This window comes from Phoenix dactylifera, chromosome 9 (genome assembly GCF_051530095.1).
Source record: "Phoenix dactylifera cultivar Ajwa chromosome 9, Ajwa_hap1_PhDact_Kaust_v1.1, whole genome shotgun sequence".
Classification (NCBI taxonomy): Eukaryota; Viridiplantae; Streptophyta; class Magnoliopsida; order Arecales; family Arecaceae; genus Phoenix; species Phoenix dactylifera.
In genome coordinates, this window is record NC_143198.1 from 24757156 (window position 1) to 24784938 (window position 27783).

Sequence of the window (27783 nt, forward strand, 5' to 3'; positions counted from 1 at the left end):
AAATCAATATTTCATTCCGTAACATTCAAAACCCAAAAGAAAAATTTCTTCGGAAAATAAATTTGGGAAGCAATATTGATTAGGGTTTAGCTTCGATAATAGCAAGCATTATGGTATACACTAGCATTGGGCGAACGGAACCTTACCTGCGATTCGGAATGCTTATCGGGGCGGACTCGATCGGCAGGAAGACGACTCCGTCGACTGGAAGAGGACTCCGTCGACACGAACAGGAATCGTTCGAGAGGAAGAAGAAGAAGGGGTTCTCTCCGAAGGCGAGAAGAGAAATTCTTTCGGTCGAGAGGGAAACGAAGACGAAGAAGGGTTTCTTCCTGGATACAGAGGAAGAAGAAAATGAGAGGAAGAGGAAGAGGACTCGCCCGAGCGGAAGAGGAGCAAAGGAAGCCGGAAAGCCCATAAAGGGTAGTTTCGTCACCATTTAGAAAGCCAAAAACTCTCGGGACCGGGAGTTACATTTTCGGTCAACAGGGACTATTCGTTATACTCCGGTCCAACACTGGACCGGTGATTAGTTTCTCCTTTTTTTTTATTGTCTCATTAGAAGAAAGGTTGATAAAGACGTCATGCAATAAATGCCAGAGAACATAAGAAATAATTATATTAATAAGAAATTTATATGCAATGTTGGTTTCGAGTTGTATTCCTCGGTAGTATGATCATGTCATGCTCTAAATTTAGGACATGACAAATCATGCTCCTGATTTGGATTGTATTAACTGTTTTGAAACAAAGTGATGAAAATAAATATAAAACAAGTTAACACCAAATCTGCCATTCTACCTTCAATCAACTAGACGCGCGAAAGAACTCTGCCGGGGGAAGAATGGATGCATTGACAAGACCCAACTCCTCCAACGTTTGCCATCATTGAGGTTATTTGACTCCTTGGACGTGCCTCAGTTGCCTCACAAATACAGCCTCAAAGTGATCCAGCATGAAAACACCGGGCTCCTCGGAGTAAATTTTCCACGGTACCAAACAGAACCAATAGGAGGACCAACTACGACCCAAAATCAACTAAGAAATAGTGGAGAAAACGTTCAATAGTAAAGGGGCAGAAAACATCCACTGTGGCCGAGTCATCCTTAAGGATAATCCGGTCGGCATATAGTATCCGTCGAGCATAAGAGATACCCTTCCATGCAGCTCTGAACTCAGCATGCATCACCGAAGAATTAAAGATCCGCTGACCCTCTGCTGCCACTTGACTGGATCAAGAGCCGGAGGCGTGCAGACGGAGACAGACCGCTATTACTTGGCATTCGCGGACTACTACAAAAGTATTGTGCCCATCAGGCCACACACATCTACAGAAAAACAAACTATGCAGCTGTTTGAATTGCTTCCTATGCAGCTCACCATTCTGAAGGTTTTGTTTGGAAAGAGTGTGACATAGTACCGAATTCTTTATCTACTTATTGCTTTCGAATTTTGTTGGCCTCATTCACACTCGTAGAATTTCAGCCACTCTTACATAAAAATAAATAAATAAATAAATAATAAAGCAGAAAACATTTGCTCAGGAGCAGAAGACGAACAGCAAGCTAGATACAAGGTGTCGAGACCCTGGTTCCCTAACAAATGCTGACGTTTTCTTTCTTTCCTTTTTTGTCCTAAGGTATGGCGAAGAAAACATGACCTACAGTCCGTTTCCATGGTACACGGGTTAAGCTCGAGAATTCTGAGTAATAATTTCGTTTATTGATCTGATTTGTCAGAAAACTGCTGGAGGAGAACGCCAATGCATTCTTTAAATTTGTGAAAAAAAATGAACTGGCGATGAACTAGTGCGTGCGATACAGCAAAAACTACAAATAGTTGGTGTAAGAATATTATTTACACCTGGAAAAATATTCAAAGAAAAGCACCCTTCACTGATTTGACGTGGAGCAAATCGAAGAATCAGCCTTGATTACCCTGGTATTATATGAACCGCAAAAACCGCATTTGTGGTACAGCCAGTGGAAGCGCGACGTCCCCCTTTTATCGCAGTCATTGCATAGTATATCCTGAAATACAAATCGTAATTATTTAACCGCCCTTGATTACCTGTCATGAAAGCAGGAAGAGAAATTATGACGAAAACACACCTGACATCGATCTCTGTACTCTTCCGGAAGCTCTTCAGCAGCCAACAAGGCATCAAGCATGCCAAAGTACACCTGAATAAATACATAAACATTTTGATATCTCGACTACCACAAAAGAAAAGAAAAGAAATAAAGAAAGTTAATGCCGGAATTATAATTTGAGTTGGGGCATAATATAAGTTTCTACAAGATGGACTCTCACAGCTGCATTTAGGTAGACTGGTTATTTTCTTTCTACGGCTTGTCACAGTTAAATGACGGATCTAAAATTTTGTTAACTCAGCAGGCAAAGGAAAAGGCTTCATGCCGTAATTCCATGATACAATGTTTAAACACATTCCTCTAAAACAATGAATGACAATTAACATGGAAATGTCTGAACAAAGCACTGAGTTTTGCATCAACTTGAAGATGTCATGCAGAGCACATAAGAAACTAGAATGTAACTGCTCACCAATTAGAAGCGGCCTGGGTTTCACAAGTATTATTACAATCTAAAACTATGCAAGATGCTCGCAAGTGGGTTGCCCACCATCTTTTATGATATAAATGTTAACTGAACACCATTTGTATCAAACTCGACTAGAGTAGTGATGCGGAATGGGTGTATGGTGGATGAATTTCGATTTAGCATAGAAAATCATTACTAGTTATTCTAGGCCTCTCAAGTCAAACCTGATTTGTAATTTCTTAATGAAATAACACTTGGATTGTGAGTACTCTAAAACTTCCCAGCAGCATAGTTCAATTGATGGTGAACTATCGAGATTGAAGCAACCATGCGAAAAACAAATGGAGGGTACTTTAGCTTCGAATATCGTGATGCCAACATCCATTTGAGTTCTTAAAGGGTTTATGTACAGAGATAGTCAAAAAGGTGCTGACCAGAAAGAACTAGAAGTTCAGTGTAGTATGAGTTTTCGCACCACAGAGTAAGACAGGAATCGGCACAATAAGACAATGAATCAGCATGAAGGATAAAGTAGGCATCACATGGATGATAGAAGAACCATGTTACAAATTTCTCCATTCACCTTTGCTTTCTTATGTATCCATACACCAAGTAGCAATAACAGTATCATTAAGAATGTGCCTACCATTGACAAGGGCAATTTAGATAGCGAAGGAAATGCAATCTGTCTGCATCTAAAAGGAAAGCTTGGCAGTGAAATGATACAACAAAGAAGACTTACACAAACACTATTTTCTCAACTTCCCTCCTATTTTCTGAATGAAGTTGATGATGATAAAACCAAAATACTAGAACTCCACCAACATGAAAGACCTCAAGGAATGGTTATAAAGAATTAAAAGGGGGAAGAAAGATTCCCATGAAAGGCACCTAAACCTATTGAGACAAGGTGTGTCACAATTTTCAGAATTAAAATGGCCTGTTGATCTCTTCATCAATTATTATCACATGGTCCTAGACGAAGGGATGCAATAAACAAACAGTTTTCATTTTCTTCTCAAAAGAATTTTGCACATCTTTCCATTAAAAATATCCTACCGATGGAGTTGGTTGCTTTCCTCCCCCTATCCCTTACAAAAGAAAGTAGCTCTTTCTAAAATCCAGGCAAAATAATGTTACTGACCATGAATTATGTTAAGATAAAACTAGAAAATCAGCATCTAGAGGAAAAAAACAGACATTTTACCAAGATAAACCTATGAACAAGACAAATAAAATGCACGAACTAGTGAAGAACTTTCTGATGGCCAAAAAACAAAATTTTAATAGGATGATCAGGAAGAGTATATAATAATGGTGTCAATAGCTTTCTAAGACTTATAATTCAATATGTTCATAGATTCCAGGAACCAGAAAATTGTAAAAACAAGTAAACACCTAATCTTAGAAAATGACTAAATTTCCTACCTTGATGCATCAGAAAAGCGAGGAAATGCAGCTACACAATTTTGCTACAAATCGTATATCTGAAGAGTTCATCAAGGTTTTGTGCATCATGTCACTGAAACAATAAAATACCAAATCCTTTGCATGGGCTCCCCGTGCATTTGTATGGCCTGGAGAGGCTTACTTGTCTTATAGTTTAGGTGCTTTATCTGTCTTTGGCAACAGCCTATATTGGTGATTTAACATGAAAATCTGGTCATGTTAAACGATACAAGTAGTTGCACAATTTAAAAAAATGCAATATTTCCTGATTAGATGCAAAAGTAAATGCACATGCATGCACAAAATACAAGACTACTAGCCAGTCAGAATTATCTTTTTTTTATTTTATGGGGCATCAAAATAAAAGGACTAACAGGTCACATCTTCAAAAGGATCAGACCCATTCTTTACTATCTGAACTATGCCCTTTGTTCCTTGCAGTCCATCCAATATAAGATGAACTTTGAAACTGCATAAAGACAAAAAAGTTACTATGCTTTTTCTGAACAAGATATAAGGAATAACGATATCCTACCGCCATGTCTCCCAAGGATTTGCTACATATTGGACAAGTGTAATGACTGCAAGTGTATGCCTGCACAGAAATTGGGAAAGCTTGGTTAACAATCAACTTCATCAATAATTTTAAAATGAAATGAGAGACATGGACACAGAAGGGGAACAAATTCTTGTCCTAAAAGTTTAGCAGAACTGAGAAGGATAAACCTGAAAGCATGCTGAATGCATGAAATGGCCACAGGGAAGAGCTCTCACTGCGGCGCTTGATGTAAATAAAAAATCACAACATATGGGACAGTTTGTCTCCAGTCCTTTTTCCCGACACTTGTGCTCGACTAGTTTCATTCCCAAGCAACAATTGCATTTCATGCAGTGAAAGAAGTCGACACCAAGTCCTTTCCCAACACGACACAAGTTGCAAAATGGACAGTGATATACAGTCCTGGAACCAAAGATTGCAGTTTTAGATACTCAATATTACATGCATATTCTTCTTTTTGAAAGGACTTCCAAATTTATTTCTTGCTTCTATTTTTTTATTTTCTTCTTTTCCTTGTTCTTACTCAAAATAACTACTGATACATACTGCTAACAGCGATGATTCTGAAAGAGTCTCTAAATATTAACTACCTTTAGGTACAGATGCCCTAGCATTAACAACACTGCAGGTTAAAAAGCTATATTCATTGCTAGTAAATTCTCACACAACAAAGGCACATACCACCAAGGTTTTGCTAATGTTGGAAACTTGAAAGATGGAAAAGAAGGGAAGGAATCAAAACGTTGATAAGGGCCACCTTCATATTTGAGGCACAAATTATAAGATAAAAAATCAAATTTGGATACAATCCTCAAGCTTCTACAAAAAAAAACACATAAAAATTCAAGTCACCATTCTAACCTTTATTGACAACACACTTCAAATGGGTACTGGTGTGAATCTAGGCAAGGGTTTATAAGAAGAAATTCTTAGATATTGGAAGAATCTAATTCTCGGACAAAAATCCACACCTGACATATGTACCCAAGTTTATGTAGTACAAATCTGATTCATCGCTCACCCGAAGCATTCTTACTAATTTAGACTGATTTTAGAATTTTTTGTAATCTTGAAAGAATATGATGCCTTCGCTGGCTGATTGCTCTATATTATAGACTAATGAAACACATCAATTACATCTGAGACAGGAGTTCTGTGAACAAAATAAGTTTGAAGAAATCAGTTTGATGTGATCAAGTTTGTCAAATAGCTAGGAAACATTTTTAGGAAGATTACAATCATTATTATCGTTCTCTACAAGCCAAAGTAAGCAATAACCGTGCACAAGAACTTTCTCCTTTCCTTCATTATCTTTAGCCCTCCACATTACATTACTGTGACCTAATCTACACAGACTGGAAGATGCGCAAAAGGTATCTCAGTCATTTATTCAAATACAGAGACTCTTCATCTATGTAGAACACACTGTAAATAAACAGACTAAACTAGAGGAATTTCCTTACATTTATCAGGGTATCAACCACAATTTGGAGAAACATGTATTTTAATTTTTAAGCTGGATGTAGAAAATTAAAGAGACTGTGCAATCAGTAATCTAAAAAGACTTATAATAATTGCAACAACTGCACCAGAATTAAAAAAGATCAGTTGAAAACAGGTCATCATCATATACAATTTCATGCCAATATATGATATTGAGAAAAGGAGTCAGGCTTCAAAAGAACCTTTCATCATCAAAAAACTTGCAGATATTACAATAATATTTGGCCATTGAAAATCGATCACAGGAGGGGGTCATGCAAGTTGATCCAATTGGTTGAACTTTCAGACAACGCATACACATCATTTCAGTCGTTGCTTTTCTGCAGAAAATACAATCATAAAGTCAGGCATATTGCCAATTATAACATACTCCCTCATCAATTATGAGTAGATTTGATTCTAGCTCAAACATACTAAAATCTGGTGCGTATCATCAGTTGATTGAAAAATAACGATGTTCAGGAGTGGCAGGCAGCTCAAACATACCAAATAACTATTCACCAATAAATTGAAGGGAAATTAGCGTCACAAAATTTAAGCAAATAATTATGACTCTCCAAATAAAAAGCTAGTGTCTACAAAATCAAATGTAGTCAAAGATAATTAGGGAGCTGATCAGAAACTAATCAGAACATGCAGGAATATCAAAACTCCAACAACGTCAATAAAGTAGACGGTCTATCACTACTACAAGCAGCTAAGAATTTAATTGGAGTCAGAGATAAAGCAAAAGCCAGCTTTGAACAATGAATCGCCAAATTATCAGCACATTCATGTTTTTCCAAACCTGTATAACATCAGCATATATGGCATTATTAAAAGTTGTTGATTTTGATCAGGCAAATCAATCAACTCCTAATCTCAGATACTGATGAGCTCCAATATAATAATAGTGATTCCCATCACTAATCCTCATTTAAGTGGATGGTACAACTAAAACTACTGGCCAAATACCAAAGGACTACAGATGGTTATGTCTAACCATTTGGTTTTTTCCATGTGTTTGAAGTTTTAAAATGCAACCACAGTATCTAGGTGGTTAAGGTACTTTGTAGTGCATATATACAGGTACATAGCAGGTGCCTATGCAGTTGGCATTCAAAAAATATTTAAATATATACAATTCATAGATATAGATAAAGTAGGAAAGGAAATAAAATATGTAAAAAGATTATGAAAAGTAGGAAATTTAAGTTACACTTGTACACTTATATGAGATCCTATTTTTTGTCACAATATAGCATTTAATCTTAAAAAGATATATTGCTTTACTAAGTATGTTCAAAGTTTAGATATGCTAATGCAACAAAGAAATATACAAATTATCAAATGATGAAATATCAAAAAATAAGCAAAATACATGAATTAGTTAACATCTAAGTTTAAGGTACCTACCAATTAGACAAGATATAATAGTATATAAACTACCAATCTTTATAAGCACACCCAAAAGTCAATCTTCTTCTTTGGGAAGTGACATGTCATGAAACAAGTAATTGTCGACATAGTCCATATGCACTCAGGCCACATATGCAAGCTGTTTGACAGATGTAGGTGTAGGACCTCATATGCAAGCTGCTTGACCTATAATAGGTGCTTGGTCTCTCACACTATGGCCCAATGCCAATGCGATGCGGTCACAAGACAGCATCCACATATGGAAGCTCATATGCTACCACTAGGACCACATTTAAAACATTGTGCATGCATAGGGTGTGTGGGCCTTTGCACAGCAGATATCATCTAGCTTAACTTGTTGAACCATCAAGGCAAGTTTTAAAATACTTAATTAATTCCAAAATGAACTTCTTATCCCTTGAGGATGATAACCCTGCTATGGCTTAAGCATTAAAAGGAGCGAAAGTCTTCAGCCAACACCCACTGATCGGCCAAATAATCACACTATTGGAAAAGCTTGCTACATCTCTAGTAGGCCCTTAGATGTTTCCCACAATTATTTATTCAATATCTCATTGCCATTGCCTCCTCAAATTATTACAACCTCATTGACTAGAAAAACTAGTAGAATTCTCTAGTGTACTCATCCATACTGCTTAAACCTGTTGACGACAATGGAATTTGATGAATAGAGACTGCTGATAGTTCATAAAAAGGACTGACTTTTTAGAAGTACTTTCATCTCTTCTTGCATAGCTACCTAACCTTCCCATAGTAAATTGGACCAACCACATACTTGCAACAACACTAAGCTTTGCGGTGGCAAATTAGACCTTTGATCTCCCAACAATTGGTCCTAAGTAAAAAACGTTCTATGCTCCACAGACAATCCACCACCACAACCATGGTATGCCGAACCGGCCCGTACAAACCGGTTTGTACAGTTACCAGTACGCCGGAGCCGTGGAAACTGGTACAGGCCGGTTCCATGCCGGAGACGAAGAAAACGAAGAGAAAAAGAGAGAGTGCGGGGAAGAGAGGGAGGGAGCCCACCTTCGGCCGCCATCGGAGAGCCGCGGAGGGGCGTCGGAGGCCGGTGGGGAGCGGCGGAGCCCGCGGGGGCGTGGCGGAGGCCGAAATAGTGGACGCGGCCGCGGCCTCGGCCTCCACCACGCCCCGCGGGTTCCCCCGCCCCCCGCCGGGCTCTGCCGCCCCCCACCAGCCTCCGACGCCTCTCCGCGGCTCTCCGATGGCGGCCGAAGGTGGTCTCCCTCCCTCTCTTCCCCGCGCTCTCTCTGGTTCTCTTCTTCTTCTCCGGCTCCGGCGGGGAAGAGCTTCCCGGTTCGTACCGCCCGGAGCACGATACGAACCGGAATCGTACCGGTCCGGTAGGCAACCGGTATGCCTACCGGATCCGAAACGGTGGACCTTGACCACAACCAATACAGAAAGGTCTATTGATTCACATATCTAAGAAAATAGACACCTCTAGTTCAATGCTTCTCTTTCTATCATATCGAACACTTCTAGTGTCAAGCAAAGATCCATCAAAAGGTTCTTCTAGCCTTGTCGAGAATTAGCATCAAGCAGTTCTAGCAAAATACCTATTTCCTGCTCTCCGTTTTATATAACCAGCTTGCTTACCACAACCCCTTGGACTTGCTTTATTTAAGGCACAAATTCACCAATCAATTCTCCAGTAAGGATGTAACAGAAATTCCTGTACATCAAATCCTTGACTAAGATGTCCCGATAAATCTCTATGATGGTCGGAAGACCTAAAATTCATGAAAACACTTGCATGCTTTGCTTTACCATAGATTTCAGCCAAAAATTTGATGTCAATTAGGAAGATCAGTACATAGTTGTAACAAATTACAGGTAGGGTGTTTTAATCTTTCAGATATTGCATGCTCTTCAATAGAAATAGTGGATGATGGAACTTAAATTACCTCCGATTTTACTGGCTATCCGATCGAACCCCTTAAATTTCAAGATTGCAATAATCTCTCATAGCATCTTCTCCATGTAGTTCATGTGCTCTTCATTGCAATCCAATCATCTCATATTCCCTTCTAATGGTTCTTACATGCTCTTGATATTGTGAGCTACTCATTCAAAGCCTCAAATGTTGCATTATATTCTCTGAAGCCTATCTTCAAGTTGTCAAAACCTTTCGCTAGGCAGAATCAAAATGACCTAACCATTGACAAACAGAATCCAACCATCTTTCAGATCAAATTAGTTTCAGATTGGATTTTGATAACGTTGAAACGACACCCAACCTAACAAATATTCATTCTTATTTACTATGGCACACATGGATCTATCTTAGACTACATCACACAACAAGAAGAAAAACAACCATTGAATAGGTTGTCATCCCTTCTCCAGCAAAGGGGAAAAATATCATCTTCCTTTTTTAGAGCAGGAAGCAACCATATATATAATCCAAGACTAAGAACTATGGCAGTTATTTTTCTACATTTCCAATTTACCCCAGGATAAGCCATTACAGTTTTCTACTCCATGTTTAAAAAGTGGTTTGCAAAGCAATAAGGCATCTCTCTTTCTAAGCTACAAAACCTACAACTGCTCTGCAGCTCCAACAAGCCAATAAATTCTGCATTCATGTACCCAATGACCTCCAGCTACTGCATAGCCCCTCAACCGTCACCCAAAAGACACATAAATATCAGTACAATAAAAAAAATGTAGCTGCAAATAAAATGAATGAACTCGAGTAGAGTTATAACAAGAACTACCATTAGAAACTAACATGTTAGAACAGATTTACAGAAGATAATATTTTAAATAATTTCATCCATAAATTCAAAGTCTTCATATTTCTGAATAGGTTTCAATTGATCTTACCATTTTCATTTACAACTTTAAAGCATATTTTATTTGCAGATAAGTTGTCAGTATGCATCTCTAAGTTGACTTAAGTGGAAGAGAGTGACACCTGTCCATTGGATGATCACTGACTTTATCATGGCAGAATCTGCATGTGAACAACCTATTACAACATGCAGCAAGGAGTTTGCAATTTCTTTTGTAGTGCTCACAGCCAAATACTTGCTTTTCTGGATCTTGAAATGATGGAGAGCATCCAGGTACATCTTCCCCTTCTGTTGTTTCCTCAGTTCTTGCTTGCAGTAACTTTTGCTGGGCAGCTATCCAGCGGCTGCAATAACCATTTCCTACTCATTACAGGACTTGTGAACAAAAAATTATGACACATATGAATGGTTATTAGTACAACTAACCTTGTCATGAGATTTTGAATAAGATATGCCTTTCTTCGTGGATCAAGCATTGGATCTCGAGAAACCTTCCGTATCTCTGCCTCGAGTTCGTTCTGATTCATCCGAAATATATCTTTCCAGCCAGGTTTAAACATCTGGTCACTTTGGTCAACTCCTTCTTGGTAATCAGTTCCTAAAGGGCCAAAAAGAAGAGTAAATACAACAATTTATATACAAAATAGAATATCCACATACTCCTTTTATATAAAGACAGTCAAAACTTCCTGCAGCATACAAAGTGCCCGAAAAAAAATAAAGAGAAGACCTTTTGAAAGAACAGAGCACTCTGTTGCATCCTGTGATGATACAGGAGCATCCTTCCACCATTCATTTAGCCACTCATTAAACATTGTGTTTTTGGTTGCTTGCCTCCATGTATCCATCATCTTGTTCTGCTCTTCTTGAGTAAGTGCGGAAGTTACCCATGGTAACATTGATTGGAGAACCTCTGCCCCTGTTGTTCCAATTATACGACCAACAATCTTATCCTGCTCCTCCACTGAAAAGTGTTGGTCGAACAATGGCCACAACTCAAGTTCTTCCCTAAAAACATGATGATCCAGACTAACCCGTATAGATTTGCACATGCCTTGAAGCTTTGTAGCAAGTTCATTTTGTTTCCTCATCCAATCAATACCCTGAACAGAAGAATTGGAACCACTTCCAGCTGCATCAGCTTTAGCATTGGTCCTTCCCAAGACATCATGCAGCTGTGTAAGCTCTGTAAGAACTTCAGAAATATCTTTAAATAGCTTTTCCTCCTGCTTATGGTCTAGAGTGTATGAATGGCTCACATTGTGAAGAGTCTCCCTCGATTCTAAAGCTGGAAATACAATCTCATCCTCAGCATTACTATGAGCTCTATATAGACCCCACAAAAGACGAAATCTTCCACTGAATTGCCGAAGAAAGGCCTCGTCACAATCTATAAGCTTTCCAGATTCAACATCCAAATACTCCAAATCTTTGCGGATTGCTTTATGAAATTTGAAGACATTGTCAATTGGCCTCGCATTGTTCTCCGCATTAGATGACATAATGTCTGTCTCCCAGTTAAAGAGACTGGAATTTAGGGAAGGAGCAGAACATTTGTAAGACAATGAACGCAAGGACTTCACAGCAGTCAATGAACTTATCCCTAAGTTACTGCTATCAACCCCTAACCCAGGTACACAGCAAGGGTTTTTGCTAGACAACGATTTTTGATTGTCAACTGTTTCTGAATGACCATTGTCATTAGCATGTCCACATGTTCCTGAGAAGTTGCATTGTTTAACAGGCCTAGAATCATCCTCATATTGCAGAAGTGATGATTTTTCCTTAGTGCTAAGTGGACAAGCACATGCACAGACCATTTGTCTATAATCTTCTTCCAACTCGTATTTCTCATTTAAAGGACAGCAACCAATTACCTTCGAAGTCAAACATACAAACTTGCCAGAATTGGAGATATCCTGGGATCGACCCTTGCATGCCCATCCAGAGAAAAGAGTAACAAGTGCAGTTTCAGATGATGGAGCTGCACCACACATTTCAAATACATCTCAAACGGCTTAGATGAATGAGAAAAAAATCATAAAAAAAAATCCATGCAACATACATAAAGACATTAAAATGTGAAGCATGAGCAGACAACCTGCCAGATACATATTCTGGAGAAAAGACGTTGCCTCCCCATCACTTAGCTTTGTGACAAACCATGGAAAAACACGTTCTAACAATTTTAATGGCATCACGCATATACTTCTGTATAGAAGTTGCCGCTGCTTCTCAGGAGAGAAATGCTTCCTGGCAAGAGGAAGAACCTAAAGGAAGAAGGGGCGAAAAGCAAACCTTTGAGCGCAAATTTCACGGCTATAATAAAGTCCATGTTTCCACTATTAAACCTACCTCAGCTTCCTCACTACAGAAGTGCCTCTGAGTTGTGTCCATTATTTGATCAGCATGTGCGCATAATTCAGAGTAAAATTCTGCAGGTGTTACCTTTGCTCCTGCACTCTGAACTTGTTCAATTAAACACCTGAACTCGTTAAATTGACTTTCTTCTTCTGCATGCTCCTGTGCAAAGGAGACTTCCCCATCTACTGCAGGAAATATGACTTGATCCTCAGCAATACTGCATGAGTACAAAAGCATTCTGGTTATTGGAAAGAAAAAAAAAGAAGGAAAAGAGAACTTCAAGCCATGATTAGTAACTCTAGCAAGACTGTTTCAGGGGCTGTCATTCAAGTTTTATTTCCATTTTTTTTTTAATCTATATTATGTTATTCTAATGACCAGCATGTGTTGGTGGTGTCCAAGATTAGCACGTGTCCTTGATGAAATGCATGTCTTGTTCAAACTTTTGTAATTCATGTTCTACTCTGTCCATACATGGTTCATGAGCCTAACATGAACTGTATTCAACACACAACAAGGGATGTCGAACAGGTCCTACAGAACTTAAGGAACAGCATCCTGATAGAAGCTAGTGTATGTGATGTTTGGTTAGAATTTTTTTTGTTTTTTTCTGACATGATAGTCCTATTCCAGAAACCAGACCAAATCCTAAACCCACATCCATATTCACGCAACAACAGCGGCCAAACCACTCACAATGGGAAGAGAAAAATACATGACAAAAAAAAAGAACTTGAAAAAATGCCAATATGAAAGTAGCAGTTACATGAGCGAAGTATTAATATACTGATTTTTAACCAGCCAATGGTGGGTGCTCATTATCTCAGACAAACTAATGACTGTTAAAATTTCCACTGAAATTCCTTCCAAAAAAGAGTAGAAGCCTTATACCTATGAAAGATGCATACGTCGGCAACAAATTGTAGTCTTGCATTGAAGGCAGCCAAATCGGAAAAGTCTCCCAAAAGTTGAATCCTCCTAGCTTCTTCTGCAATATCATTCAATTCTTTTCTGATAGCATTATGCCAGTGCAATATCTCATCTATTGGGTGAACCCCAAGAAAATCAACAGCACTCTGCTCTGTTTCTGTATGTTTTCTCTTTCCAATCTTGGAACGTCCACATGCACACGTGTGATTCTCAGCGTGATCAACCAATTTGCCAGGCCCACAACTGAGACAGCTCTGTAATTGAGAATCATCACAGTAACTCTGCCCCATGTTGGTTGTGCCTTTTCCTTCCATCCAGGCGAAAATGACCTTTATTATTTTACAACTAACATCAAATGCAGCTTGTTCAAAGGGTTTACAAGGTGGAATGAAAAGCGGGGAAAAAATAAAAAGGCGTTCTTACCTGTCGAAGGAGCTTTTCTTCTGGTACTATCTTGCACATGCAGTTCAACATGTCTTGGTGTTCATCACGTGAAATACAAGATGAAAGCCAGGGAAGAAACTCTGCCATCATATTCACAGGGACACTACATAAAAACTGCCAGACCAAATCAGCCTGCTCTTCGAATGAAAACTTCTCAATAAGCAAAGGGTATACCTGTAACACTACCAAACAATTAGCAAACACTAATAGTTGGCTGCAAATGCTCCACAGATAGAGATTAACCATATGGTATCATGGACAAGATCAATATGTAAAATTGTACCAAGATATCGAACTGTTAGACAAAGGAAGAACAAATACAACAAGTGAATAAACTAGAAGACAGATGAAAAAGGAACTCATACTAAACTAAATCACCTGCTCAATAACACTTAATCATTGTTTACTTGCAATATTGAGTCCTACATAGAATGGTTTTCCATATGAAAGATTTGTGGAAACACCAAATCTATAATACTTGTCAAACCTGAATAACCAAAATACCTCCTAAAATAACCTAGTCACCTCAGTGAACTGGAGCAAAGTGTGGCAAACTAGTCTGTCAAGTTACACGTATTAAATACCATTTCATGGCCTATGCAAGCTGAATAGATGACCTATTAATTGCTATCAGGGCAATCATAAAAGAATCCTCCATTCAAGGAGAGTCAATTTTAGGTGTAACTTTACACTGAATATTAGTTGACACTCTGTCAAAGTGATAGACACACTTCCAGTATTATACTTAAAAATTTACCTTATCCTTTTTACATTACTCGAGCTGGTCCAAGAATCATATTTTTAATGTTTAAATTTCAACAAAATTAAACAGATCAAAACAAGATCAAAGAACAGGTTTTTCCAATTCCTTTTTTAGAAACCTACTGAATTTGAGATAATGTCGATCTAAGGATTCTATCTATTGTTCTAAAAAGAATATCTAATAGAATAATATTATGAAAAAGATTAGTAAAAGAATATAATATGAAAAGGACAATTTGCTTGAAAATAAATAAGTGGGCAACCACATCAATGTGTCGAGCAACTAACATGCAATTAAACTTTTTTGCAAGATCCGCCAAACTAGTATGGCAGTACCGAAACCCCTACCGGTCGGCGGACGGGTCGGTACGGTACCGAATCAGTACCGTACCGACATACGGTATGCTTGGGCATGCCGATACCGGCACGCCCAATTTTTTTTGGAGTTTTTCAAGTTATATCGGCACGCCCAATTTTTTTTGGAGTTTTTCAAATTAAATTAATTGGTAATCAATCTTTTAAAACTTTTTCGATGATTTTAAGTCTAATTTGATGCTTTTTTGATATTTTTTGATGTTTCTATGATCCCGGATTAACCTAAATGATGCATCTTATTGTTTTAAAATGATATAAAACATAAAATGATTAGTGAGGTGCTGCATGCTATAAAAAGCAACATAAAATATTCTCAAATCAAGTAGTGAGATGAAAAATATAAAATAATACAATCAATTACATATATTTAAAGTACAACATACATACCAATATCTAAAATCTTGTCGAGTGAAGATGCCTCTCGTAGATATCCCGCTCATTATCATAGTCAAGAGGCAAATTTCTATTTTTTCAAGCAAAAAAAATAAAGGGAATAAAATAGAAAAGAGGAAGCACACCTTATTTAGACTTAGATCTTCCTTCAATTGCGTTAAATCGGTGTGATTTCGCAAATTGGAGAGAAGGGAGAGTTGTTTAGCCGTCTTACGACTAAACGAATTCCAAAACAAATTGTTGGAAAGGCTGAAGGCCTTCCTAACACTTGCTTTTAACAAAAGAAGCAGAGGAGGGGGCCCAGTTCTAAACCAGGTCGACTCGGTACAAACTGGACAGTTCACACCGAGTTCGAACGGAATCGGCTAGTTCCGAACGGTTCCAGCCGGTTTTGGGCCGGTTCCAAACGATTCCGGCCGGTTCCAAACAGTTCTGAACGATTTCGGCCGGTTCCAAACAATTCCGAACGATTCTGGCAGGTTCCGAACGATTCGGTCCAGTTCGAGCCTTTTCCGACCGGTTCTGGGCAGTTCGGAATCCATTCCGGACGGTTCGGGGCCAGAATCGCTTCCAATAGGCAAACCGACCCGATTTCCTATCGGGTCGGCTCGGTACGGGCGGAACCGGATGGTTCGGTCCAGTTCGGCATACCCTGCCCTTTTGTAATGAAAATTTCTACTCGTGACGAATTTAATAGTTCAAGACATATATACATGTATGTATTTATGTATGTATATCTGTGTGCATGCATACTAAGAGCATATAAGGGCCGTACTGCACGTCAAGGATTCAAATGCTGACCATGCCATGCTGTGCCACCAAGGTGCCGACACTGCACATGCATGTATGCTGCAATATCCTGCACATCACAGGGTACCAAGCCAAGCCAGCACGGGTAAAAATGGCTTGATACCTTTAGGTGCGCAGCCTCTTTTTGTTTTTATATCTTTTGGCATAGCACCACTTGTGGATATGCCCATAACACTAACGCTTGAATCCTTGTTGTATATCAGCTTTATATGCACCATTCTTTTGTGCAGTTGATATTTTAGTTACCACCTTGGTGATTTTGTATATTTGGGCTGTTGTGCTGAGTACACAGTTAGCTCCAATTCTTATCTCTCGGCCTTGTTTCTCACCGGCAATAATTGGAGCTTCAGTTCATCAGTCCAACAGTTTAGTCATCAATTAGCATCATCAAACCTATCAGTTGGCGTCCATCACTGGAACCTTAAAATCAGCAAAATGTGCCATCAGCATTAGTTTCCCAGAAGTTGAAATAGTTAGGCTTTCTGCGCTTGGAAATAGAGAGATTCATAGCAGCAATTCATAGCACCAAACAAAGCATTGTAGGAAATGTTTGGAAATCCATTTGCTTGCTGCTCATTCCTATTGCTCCATAACTGCAGAGTGCAGAGCTTGTTCAAGCTACATTTCCTTCATCAGGAGTTTGAAATTATCCAACTTGAAATTAAGATTATTGGCTATTCCTTGAACATCATCTAAAGTTTCATGGCCTCTTTTACTCTTGTTTTAGAGATCTATCATCCAATATAGAGCAAGGCATCCCTGTGTAGTAAAAACTAGCATTCAGTGGATTGATCTCCGATAAATTATTCAGATCTACATCGAACTAAAGCAACAGGATCATTGTAAACCCTTTTATGCATTCACCAAGCCATTTTGAGGAGTTATTTTTTGATGCCTTTTCCACTGTCTTGGTGATACTGTTACTGCAAATGCCTTGCTCTGGCCCCATTTTTTGACTCTTACAAGTGCAAAACTCTTTAATGATTTCTCATATCCTTAAAGCAATATGTTATTGTTTCTTCATTTCTTAGTGTGATTTGAGGACTTTCAAGCGCAGCCTTTACACCTTCTTTCTAGTTGTTGGCCATCCAACATGTGCATAATGTCAATGTGTCACACTCATTCAAACATACACACACCTATGCAAATATAGCCAACAATCAGTTTTAGCATGCTACCAGGAAGTGACATCCAAAAACATCATCATTCCATAACCCCCATGATATCACTTGTGCTTCACTAGTTTATCCTTGTCCAGGACAAGATTTCTACGTAACTATGTTGGGAGATATTCAACCCCCTTGATGCGGGACAGGTGATTTAGGGAAGAAGATATGAATAGCAAGGGGAGGGGAGGGAAGATCTGGAGTCCACCAGATGTCAAGACAAAGTTTTCATTCCAAAATACTCTCTAACTAAAATAGGAAACATGGGGGTTCCATATATAGCTCCCTATGCAACTACCCATGATCCCACAAGTGATCATATAACTACCCATGATCCAACAACATCATGGTTCACTACAATAGCTAAATACAGTCATAACAAGCCAGTAACTAACAAAAGACGAAAATACATAATAAATAAACGAGAATACACAAGAAAATAACACTAGGGCCAAAGTCCTATGCACGCCGGCGACGTCTATAAACATGCTGGAAACAGTGGTCTGTGTCCCCACCAACTCCCCTCAGCTGAGAAGAGTTCGCCTTTGGCGAAACGGATGTCTGGTAATGCTCCAACAGGTCTGAAGCAAGTCGCTGAAGCTCATCTCTGCTAATCCAGGTATCATCTGACGGAGGTCGACCATGCCATCTGACAAGATATCGCTGATAACCACCGCTCTGCGTACTAACAATCTGATCATCCAAAATCTGTTCCACTATGTCTGTGATCGAGGGAGAAAAAGATACAGAAGGCAAGGCAGGAGCAGGAGATATATTTTCAAAATTGGATATGAGGTCAATGTCAGGCTCATTGGATGGGTCTACAGGAATAGTTGTCGGACCTCGGTAGGCAACTAAGTCTTCTACGTTAAAAACTGGATTAATTCCAAAATCACTTGGAATATCCACCACATATGCATTAGATCCAACCCGTTTCAGAATTTTGTATGGACCCATACTTCGGGCGTGCAATTTGCTAACAACTCCTGGTGGAAACCGTTCAGGTCTGATTCTAATCATTACATCATCACCCACTCGAAATTCGTGATAACGTCGACGTAAGTCAACAGCCATTTTATATCTCGCATTATTGATTTCAATTTTCTTATTAATCTCTTTATGTAAGTTTTGCATGTGTTGCGCAAAGGACTCAGCGGTCTCAGAGATTCTGTTGTTAGGTGCTACTGGGATAAGATCAACAGATTTTCGCGGAACATAGCCTAAAACAATTTCGAAAGGACTCAAGCCAGAGGTCCTGTTCACAGAACTATTGTAGGCAAATTCAGCTATGGATAGGAGAAGATCCCAATTACCTGGGTGGTCACCCACTAAACATTGTAGAAAGTTTTCTAGGCTGCGGTTGACCACCTCAGTTTGACCATCTGTCTGAGAGTGATAGGCTGTGGAATATTTAAGCTTTGTGCCCATAAAATTTCAGAGGATCTTCCATAAATAACTAACAAATTTAACATCTCTATCAGTCACTATCGATTTTGGAAGCCCGTGGAGTCTAATGACCTCATCAAAGATTATCCGCGCAACTTTGGAGGCATCAGAAATCTTGGAAGTGGGCAGAAAATATGCCATCTTAGAGAACCGATCCACTATCACGAGAATGGAATCATGCTTACTTCTAGTCTTTGGCAATCCTAGCACGAAATCCATACTAATGTCCTGCCAAGGACGGTCTGGGACAGGAATGGGGGTATATAAGCCAGTGTTTTGTTTGCGCTGTTTGGATAAGTGACAAATACAACATTGACTAACAATTTTCGCAACATTCTGTTTTAAACTAGACCAATAAAATCTTTGTTTGACCATATCAATGGTCTTATTTCTACCAAAATGGCCAGCTATTCCTCCCGCATGGAGTTCCCAAACAAAAAAATCTCTAAGGGATGTTTGAGGGATACACAGCTTGTTTCCTCGGAACAAAAAAGCATCAACCATAAGGTAGTCACTATTGTCCCTGGTGTGACCTTCTTGGCTTAAGACTCCACCTATACCTATGCCAGATGCATCACAAGAAACTTCAAAAACTTTAGTAAAATCTGGGAGACGCGGGGGGGGGGGGGGGGGGGGGGAGAGATCTGACGGAGAGATCGGAGAGTTGGAAAGTGATGGAAGCGGCGAGACAGCGTGGGCGAAGGTAGCGACGGAAGTCGGAAGGGGCGGCACGGAGGAAGAGGGGTCTCAGTGAGATGGGAGGGAAAAGAAGAAAGGATTAGGGTTTGAGGGATGAGATATGGGAGGGAGAGTGGTTTCGGTGAGCTGGGAGGGAGAAGAAATGAAGTGAACTCGAGGGTTTGGTGGAGGGTGGAGGCAGCGGAGAAGATGAAAGGGGTGGTGGCGGTGTGACCGGGGCAGCGGTGTGACCGGGGCAGCGGTGTGTGCGGTCGCAGAGGAGAACGGCTTCGGCGGACGAGGACGGCCTCACGGCGAATAGGAGAGGCGGCTCAGTGGCAGCAAAGGGCGACGCAACGACCTGCCGGCGGCAGCTCTGCGGGCGGGCGGTTGGTCGTAAGGGAAGACGAAGAGGTACTACTCTTTTTTTTTGTGACTAGCTTGTGCGACTCACGTGCAGCATTCTTTTTTTTTGGGAGTGGATCCAGGCTAATAAACTGGGTAACGGGTGAGGGACTTACCCGTTAACCAATACTCCTTCAACCTCCCGACGGTTTCGGGAGATGGTTCCGGACTCTGTGGCTACTGCTGCAGAGTGGATCCCGTGGCCTACGGTGGTGGACGGCAGCCGGCCACCCGCTCCGAGCACCGTTTCTCTTCCCAGATCTCTTCTCTGTGAGTGGGGTCTGCGGCTGCTACGATGGAACTGAGAGACAGAGACGAAAAAAGGGAGGTGAGGCTCCTTCCTTTTTTGGTCACACGGGTTGGGCGTGGTCCTTCAACACGCTCCGACGTCCGTGGTGGTCGGGGTACAGCGTAGATCTCGTGCGCCCACCTGAATCCAGGAATCCGGCGCTGCTCCGCCATACACAGGGTGAAACTTCTGTGGGAGTTTTCGGAAACAAGGAGACAGCAAAAGAATTTTTTTTGTGTGTGTATTCTGTCCCACTGCAGCCCAGAAAGGGAGAGGTTTTGGCAACAGTGGCAAAACCGGGGTGCTCTGATACCAAACTGATGCGGGATAGGTGATTTAGGGAAGAAGATATGAATAGAAAGGGGAGGGGAGGGAAGATCTGGAGTCCGCCATATGTCAAGACAAAGTTTTCATTCCAAAATACTCTCTAACTAAAACAGGAGACATGGGGGTTCCATATATAGCCCCCTATGCACAAGTGATCATGTAACTACCCATGATCCAACAACATCATGGTTCACTACAATAGCTAAATACAGTCATAACAAGCCAGCAACTAACAAAAGACGAAAATACATAATAAATAAACGAGAATACACAAGAAAATAACACTAGGGCCAAAGTGCTATGCACGCCGGCGATGTCTATAAACATGCTGGAAACGGTGGTCTGTGTCCCCACCACCTCTTGACTTCAAGGACTTCAAATAATAAACTAGAAATTGCTATATTAATACTAGATTCAATACTTAAAATCTGATTATAGACTGCTCAAATGCATCTTGATACCTTCGCTTAGCACAATTTTGGCAGCCAATTCCAACCATTGGAAGATCTAATGCTTGATCACTTTGAAATGAAGCTTTGTTCTATGATTGGTGGCAAAAAATGGTGACAGAGATAGTACTAAAATCTGCCATGGTTGCAAAATCAAACTATATCATAAGATCATATTAGACACACAAAAAAACCCAAGAAGAAGCCACATATTTCCATCAATTAAAAGGGCATGAATTAGCACCCTCAACTATCCCTCAAATTAATGATTGGCATACCTTTCGTATTAGATGGTCAACAATTTTCAATTTATATAATGAAAGAAATATAGCTGCGTTTAGCAAAACATAGGTAAACAGCAATCATTTCTCACAACATGTTGACTATATCCTTCTATACGACCATTGCAAATTTGCAATGGGTTCATAAGCTGCCATTTTGCTACACATGAACCCATAAAAAACTAAATTGATATTTTCAATTGTGATCTCGAATTAATCATCTTCGCAAAAACAATACTCAACTTGATGACCATTACAAGACCTTCCACTGATTGGATTACGACAGTGGAGGGTATCTTGACAATTCAACAGTTTATTAATTCACTTAAATTTATGAGAGAATTGTTCTCAGATGGGAAGGATGCCAAACAAGGCCTTTTTAGTGATCACCATCACAAAAGTAATAAACAACTTGATTAGCATTACAAGACCTATGTCGATTGGATTAGGAAAGTGGGCATTATATTAACAATTTAACATTCTACTAGTCCACTTGAATTTATGAGAGAAATGTATTCAGATGAGCAAGTGTTCTTATAAGGTCATTCTTAGTGATTGACATATTAATTTGAGGACATTGGTTCCATTCTTGCTGGCAATATGCCAGCGCAGTATGCAAATACCAAGACAAAGTTCAAGCTACCATAGCAGGAAGGAAACATGTGCAGAGAAGCCAGCTAAAATCAGTACAAAATCAGTCTGATGCATCTAACAGCCCACTAATTTTAGAGTTCAACACCACATGCATACAAAAATTCTTTAATTATAAGATACTGAAATGGTAAGATACAGTGATTTTTAAAGTGAATGACGTAATTCATAACAACCAGGTCAGTTGGAAGCTTTACATTCATTATCAAAAATATCACGATGACACCGAATGGTTAAACTATAGATTCTCTAGCACCTTTTCTGAACTAGTAACATATGGAAGTAAATTCAGTAAAATGATTTATATCTTCGCAGTCAGTATGAAAATTGGAAAGGCATGTACCTGCTCCTCTTCCTTGGACATGTGCTGACTAACTGATGTTTGAATGGCCCCAGTGCAGGAAGCAAGCTCTCGTCGAAAAATATCATCATTTTGCACATCTGAGCTTAGCAAGTCAAACAACTGATCGAAAAGATTACTCTCCCCGTTATGCTCGAGAGAGTACGTCCGCGCTATATTCTTGACTCGGATGTCAAGAGCTGGAAAGATAACCTGTCATATTGAGGAAAATTATTTGCTTATCGATTCCAAATTAACTTTTTGTGGACACAATTGTGACAAGCATTCCGATTGCCATGAACCATTTTTTGTCACTTAAAAGTGGTTGTATTAGAATGATTAAGCATGCATTGCTAGGATCTACAATCGTCCACAGCCCCACTCCCCTCTTCAAAAAAAGAAAAAAAAAAAAGCAAACTGAGGTTCAGCATAAAGCTTCGCAATTTGTTGCAATTTATTTTACTTTAATTGTACTTATGAAAAAAAGTTTCAGCTCTAAATAAATTCAAAAGAGGGTGTATGTACTCAACCCCCAAGAGAACCTTCCATAAAAAATAATATTAGAATAGATTAAGTATTTACAACAATTTAGCCAATTAAGTTTTAGTATGCCAACAAAAAGCATCCACAAGAGCCAACTGGTGTCAACTTAAGCCAATTACAGTGTCCATTTTAGACAAAGGCAAAAAAATGTTGTCTAGATAAGGTTACTACAAGATCACATATATTTGGTACATCCAGAAGGAAAAAAATAGAAATAAAAAAATCATCCAATTCAGGGTCCCCATATGGAATTACTTAATAGGTGTCCTCTATCAAAGGTTTCTATCTACAGTAGGAATCAAATTAAAAACCATTTCTCGTTATACCCAACCAAGACTTCCTCAGTCTCTTCTTGTATATTTCAAACCCAACCAATTAACCTCTACTCGAGATGCCCTCCACGGCCATGATCCCCTTGCCTGCACAATAAATATATAGATAGGTAAATAAATTAATTAATTAAGCATCTGCTGGATGCCAAATATGCCCAAACTATCACATGTTTGCCCTTGCTTTATCCTCTGCCGGTAACATCTGTATCAATTCTCTATATTTCAATTATTTCCCCCACTTTACCATGCATCCACTCTTGCATCACCATCATAGCATAACTCATCTTATGCTTATGATTGATTGACCCACTAAACATTTTGATCCATATAATATAGCTACTTACTAGTGGTAACCATCAAAAAATAGATGCTCGGAGATCTGCTAGAATCTAATGAAGAACAATAAAACATTTTAAAAAAAAAACTAGAAGGGTCATTTTTTGTTGAGATGACAAGGATTTTAGTCTCTTCAATTCCAAGGACTTTGACTCCAAATCATCAAAACTGACATTTCAAAGTTGCCTTAGCAAATTGAAAGAAAGTATTTTTCTTTGCCAATCCTCCAAGAGAGATCCACTTGTAAATTATGCAGGATCTTTGCCTGGATATTTTGTTTCTTAAAAATTTTAGGTTGAGAAATGCTAGAAGTAATTTAGGCATTTTGTATTGTTTCCATTGTAACTTTTGAGTTTTTATGGATATGGGATAGTGACAGATATCAGATGCAAAAAAACCTTGGAAATTTACAGGCAGGTAAGCCATTCTAGGAAAAAGTAACTCATAAAGTAAAAGCTGTTGAACCTTCAACTTGTTTATGACAGAGGAATTTGGAGGAATTGTAAAAACTATAAACTATACAAATGGACCGCCAAAAACGGGTACTGTAAGCCAAGAAAAATCAATCATGCAAATACTGAGGAAGCAAAAGGAGTTAATTCTAATCCATTGTCTTGGAGAATTCATGGGAAGTCACACAGCAATCCCCTATATAGGATATCCATAGTTAGCTGACATTTAGCGATGGACTTCAAGGGCGAAGACTAAGAGGTCCTAAAGCCTAAGGATATCAAGTAAGAGAATTTGGAAGAAGAGGACTTGGATTCTTCTTGGGTTAGGGTTAGGGTTTGGGGAGATGTGGGAGGCAGCGAGGCTGGGGCAAGGGTGGGGAGGGGGAACGGTTTGATTAGATGGCATTGGGAGACTGAAGGCATCTCAGTTCTAGCAGTCTTCAGCGTCATTGTCAAACCACCTGGACGAGTTCTCAGGAAACCGGGAGGATGGGGTTGCTGCCAGCCAAAGGATGGATTCTGAGGCCAACCACCACCAGGGCAGTGAGCACCAGCATGGCATACCTGCCGCAGATACATAAGACAATAAGGCACTATCTTACCATATCACAATTTTGGACAGTAGTTTAGGACCCAACAAGCTGTATAGTGGTTCCCCCACATGCTTATGCCTTGCCAGTGATGGAGGAGAAGTGTTAAGATTAAGGTATAGGAGTTCTATAAAGAGGATTTCAAGACATGTGAAATCTGAATTAGTTGCCAAGAACCAAGTACTTTTTCACTTAGCACCAGCTGCCGAAAAGAAAAGGTTATACTTTACCTCTATAAAACTAAAGAGTGCAGTGAACATGCAGTGGAACCATGACGAAGACCATGAGGTGGATATGAAGAATAAAGGTGGCTAAAGATGAAAGCCTTTCCCCCTGAATTACCAGCAGTATTGTCTATCAGATTCCATAGAGTTCAGCAAGAACAATGTATCAGTGTGGAAGCTGTTCTCACATGCTAGAGTATACATGTTCAAGGAGGTGGCAGCAGCAAGGTATTGTGCAAACTCCATTTTGATTCAGAATTAGATGCCCAGTTTTTACTCCACATAATTGAGGACAACTCCTAGATGACTTCTAAATTTTGAAGCTGAAAAAGCACCTTTCAAACTTTCTATCTGCATTCCTAAAGCTTCAAGGCCAACCTATAAGCTAGTTGTGCAATGGCAAAGTAACTTAGTGAAGACCAGGACATCGTGTCAAATGACGTGTTTCTGTGCTTTGAGTATAAAGATACTGAAAAATGATAGCTTGTATCCTGATGTCTGGCAAGTAACCACAGCTAGTCAGCTACCATAAAGGATGATCAGGAGGGTCAGGTCCTAGGACATGATGCTAATGAGGTTGATCTTTGAAACTATTGCAGTAAGGCCTCTTTTCCCCACAGAGGTATAGACAGCTCTGGTAGTCACCAGATGGTGATTGTCAATGCAAATTTCTTTTATATACAAGAAAAGTATGCCATGGGTGGAACTGCTCGATACTAACCCATAGTCAAGGCACAGCAAGCCTGATCTCTTAAAACTTTGACAGGAAATTCAGTCTTCATGAAACCAGCATTACCCAGTCATGTAGTTTGCTTGTTGGAGCAGAAACATAGAGATGTAGTTTGATCACAATACTTATTGCAATTCTCTGTCGGAGACTTGCTAAGAAAGCATAGGATGAAATATGCAGATCAATGCTGAAGAACATGGAATCTCAGAAGTGTAAAGGTCTTTATTTTTAGCTCCAATAAAAAGATGGATTTAATCTTCTGCAGCACAAAGAGCAAACAAATCCACAGGCTTTAATCTACAACAATTTTCAATCATTGAATATGATCCTAGTCTGCACCAAAAAGTCCCAAAGCCATTGCAAAATCACATCCTAAAACTCTACCATCAAGTGTAAATGTAGTGTAATCTGCATCCTCTGACCTTGACAGTTCAACAATCCTAATTTCTTACAAATTTCAAACCTCAGAGTATCATTCCCCGACACAGCCTAATGAAATGATAATAACATCTTTCACTGAGACATTGTTGGGAAGGTTAACAAAGACCTTCAATTCACCACATCTACAAGCTCTCAAGGTACAGTTTCAGTACAAGAACTTTTAGCACGGCAGTTAGCTGACTGAAACCACACATCACTAACAGTAGAAATTAATAGATGTCTTGATTTCCAAGCAAGGGCTAGTGTAAGAATATTCTACTTTTGGTGCATTGATTGACTGGAATATTGAACACGAGTAAAAAGCAACAGAATCAAGATGCGAACAAAATCTTCTTTTGAGCCCAAAACAGATAAAAGAAACATCCCCCAGCCCCGCCCCGCCCAAAAAAAAAAAATTATGCTCCGAATAAACGACCCTTTCTAGCACCTCCTAGTCCAGATAATTTTCTAATTTGCACTATCTTACATCATTTTCTGCAAGCTGACCCCACTCATCCAGTCAAAATTTTTTCAGATTCAAATTTCCAGCAATCAAGGCCTCAAAATCCACAAAACCAATCATTTATAGTAAGAAAGCTTATCGGATTCATCACTACTCACACGAGAACTATTACCACCAAGCAAGCCCTACAAAATCGCAATTTTTCCCCAAAGAAGAGCGAGAAAATGCACCAGTACCTCGTCCTCCGCATTGCAGTGGTGCTTGTAGATGGAAAATAGGAAGCGGCAGCGCGCCGCGAGCGACTGCACGTCCCCGCTGCGTTCCGTAACGAACTTGACCGCCGTCCGGTGGAGCCGATCGAGCTCCGACCGGATTGCCTTCTGGAAATACAAGAAGACCAGGATCGGAGACTTTTGGGCCGAGTTCTTTATGCATCCGTTAGAAGAGAACACCGAGGACGAGGAGGAAGCCAGATCGATGGAATTCACCGGCTTTTGGGGTATCAAAGCCAGAACTCCGTCCCCCGCCAATGGCGACGCCATCCCCACCCACCGACCAAATCTTCCCCCAACTAGGGTTTGGATTTCTCCCGGACCCTAATCGACCAACCTCCAGAGCTCCAAGGTTTCAATCTCTTCTCTCCCTCCTCTCTCTCTCACTCTCACTCTCTCTCTCTCTATATATATATATATTTACTTCTCGACGAGGAACGGAGACGGAGCGGGTGAAGGAGGCAAGAGCGATTCCGCAGCCGTTGATAAGGGGAAATAAAAAGGATTTTCTTTTTTTAACGTTTTTTTTTAAGGTCGGCGACACGTAGAGAGGAGGAGGTGCGGTGCCGCGTCAGCGGACGAGACTGCGGGCACGTGCGAGGGGGTTAGCCAATGGGTGGTGGGAGATGTCCCACATCACCAATCTCCCACCCCGTCCGTCCCCGTAAGCCAAGAGTAGAGGGGTATAACGGTCATTTTATTATGCTCCAGCGGTTCCGGAACTGCGTCTCTCCTAATTTTCCGAAAGTTAATGCAGTCTTTGCTTGTTAACTTACCGATACAGCCCCCATCGTTCACCTGTTTCCGAAAGTTACCACTATGCATGCAACTGTTCGCCCCACGGGTATCGGTCATATCCTAGTCGTTCAATCACTGTCCTCCCGTGGACAATCAGATATATTCTTCTCTGTTGACGATAAGAAAACTTAGATGGGCCACCACACCGGTTTAGTCAGAGCACGGGGGTTTGGAATATTGATCTGTTCATAGAGGTTTT

General features: G+C 39.9%; 1 protein-coding gene across 8 annotated transcripts; it reads right to left on the reverse strand.

The window, feature by feature from the left end:
* Positions 1-1700: 1700 nt before the first annotated feature.
* On the reverse strand, positions 1701-27306 carry LOC103709367 (zinc finger protein BRUTUS-like). 8 transcript variants are annotated; one of them, XR_015968874.2, is made up of 15 exons: positions 26751-27306; positions 22428-22637; positions 14032-14226; positions 13570-13937; positions 12670-12895; positions 12416-12584; positions 11045-12298; positions 10741-10912; positions 10437-10658; positions 6256-6393; positions 4738-4972; positions 4547-4606; positions 4386-4480; positions 2112-2183; positions 1701-2030 (listed from the first exon to the last, which is right to left on the reverse strand). XR_015968874.2 is itself a non-coding variant. In XM_088704522.2 (14 exons), the coding sequence occupies exons 1-14, from the start codon at positions 27054-27056 to the stop codon at positions 1893-1895; spliced, it is 3765 nt and encodes a 1254-aa protein (XP_088560648.2). In that variant the 5' UTR covers positions 27057-27306; the 3' UTR covers positions 1701-1892. The 8 variants fall into 8 exon arrangements, 6 of the variants coding, with proteins under 6 accessions (XP_088560648.2, XP_088560647.2, XP_088560653.2 ...); XR_015968873.2 differs by having other exon boundaries at positions 12413-12584; XM_088704522.2 differs by lacking the exon at positions 4386-4480.
* Between the last annotated feature and the right edge of the window lie 477 nt (positions 27307-27783).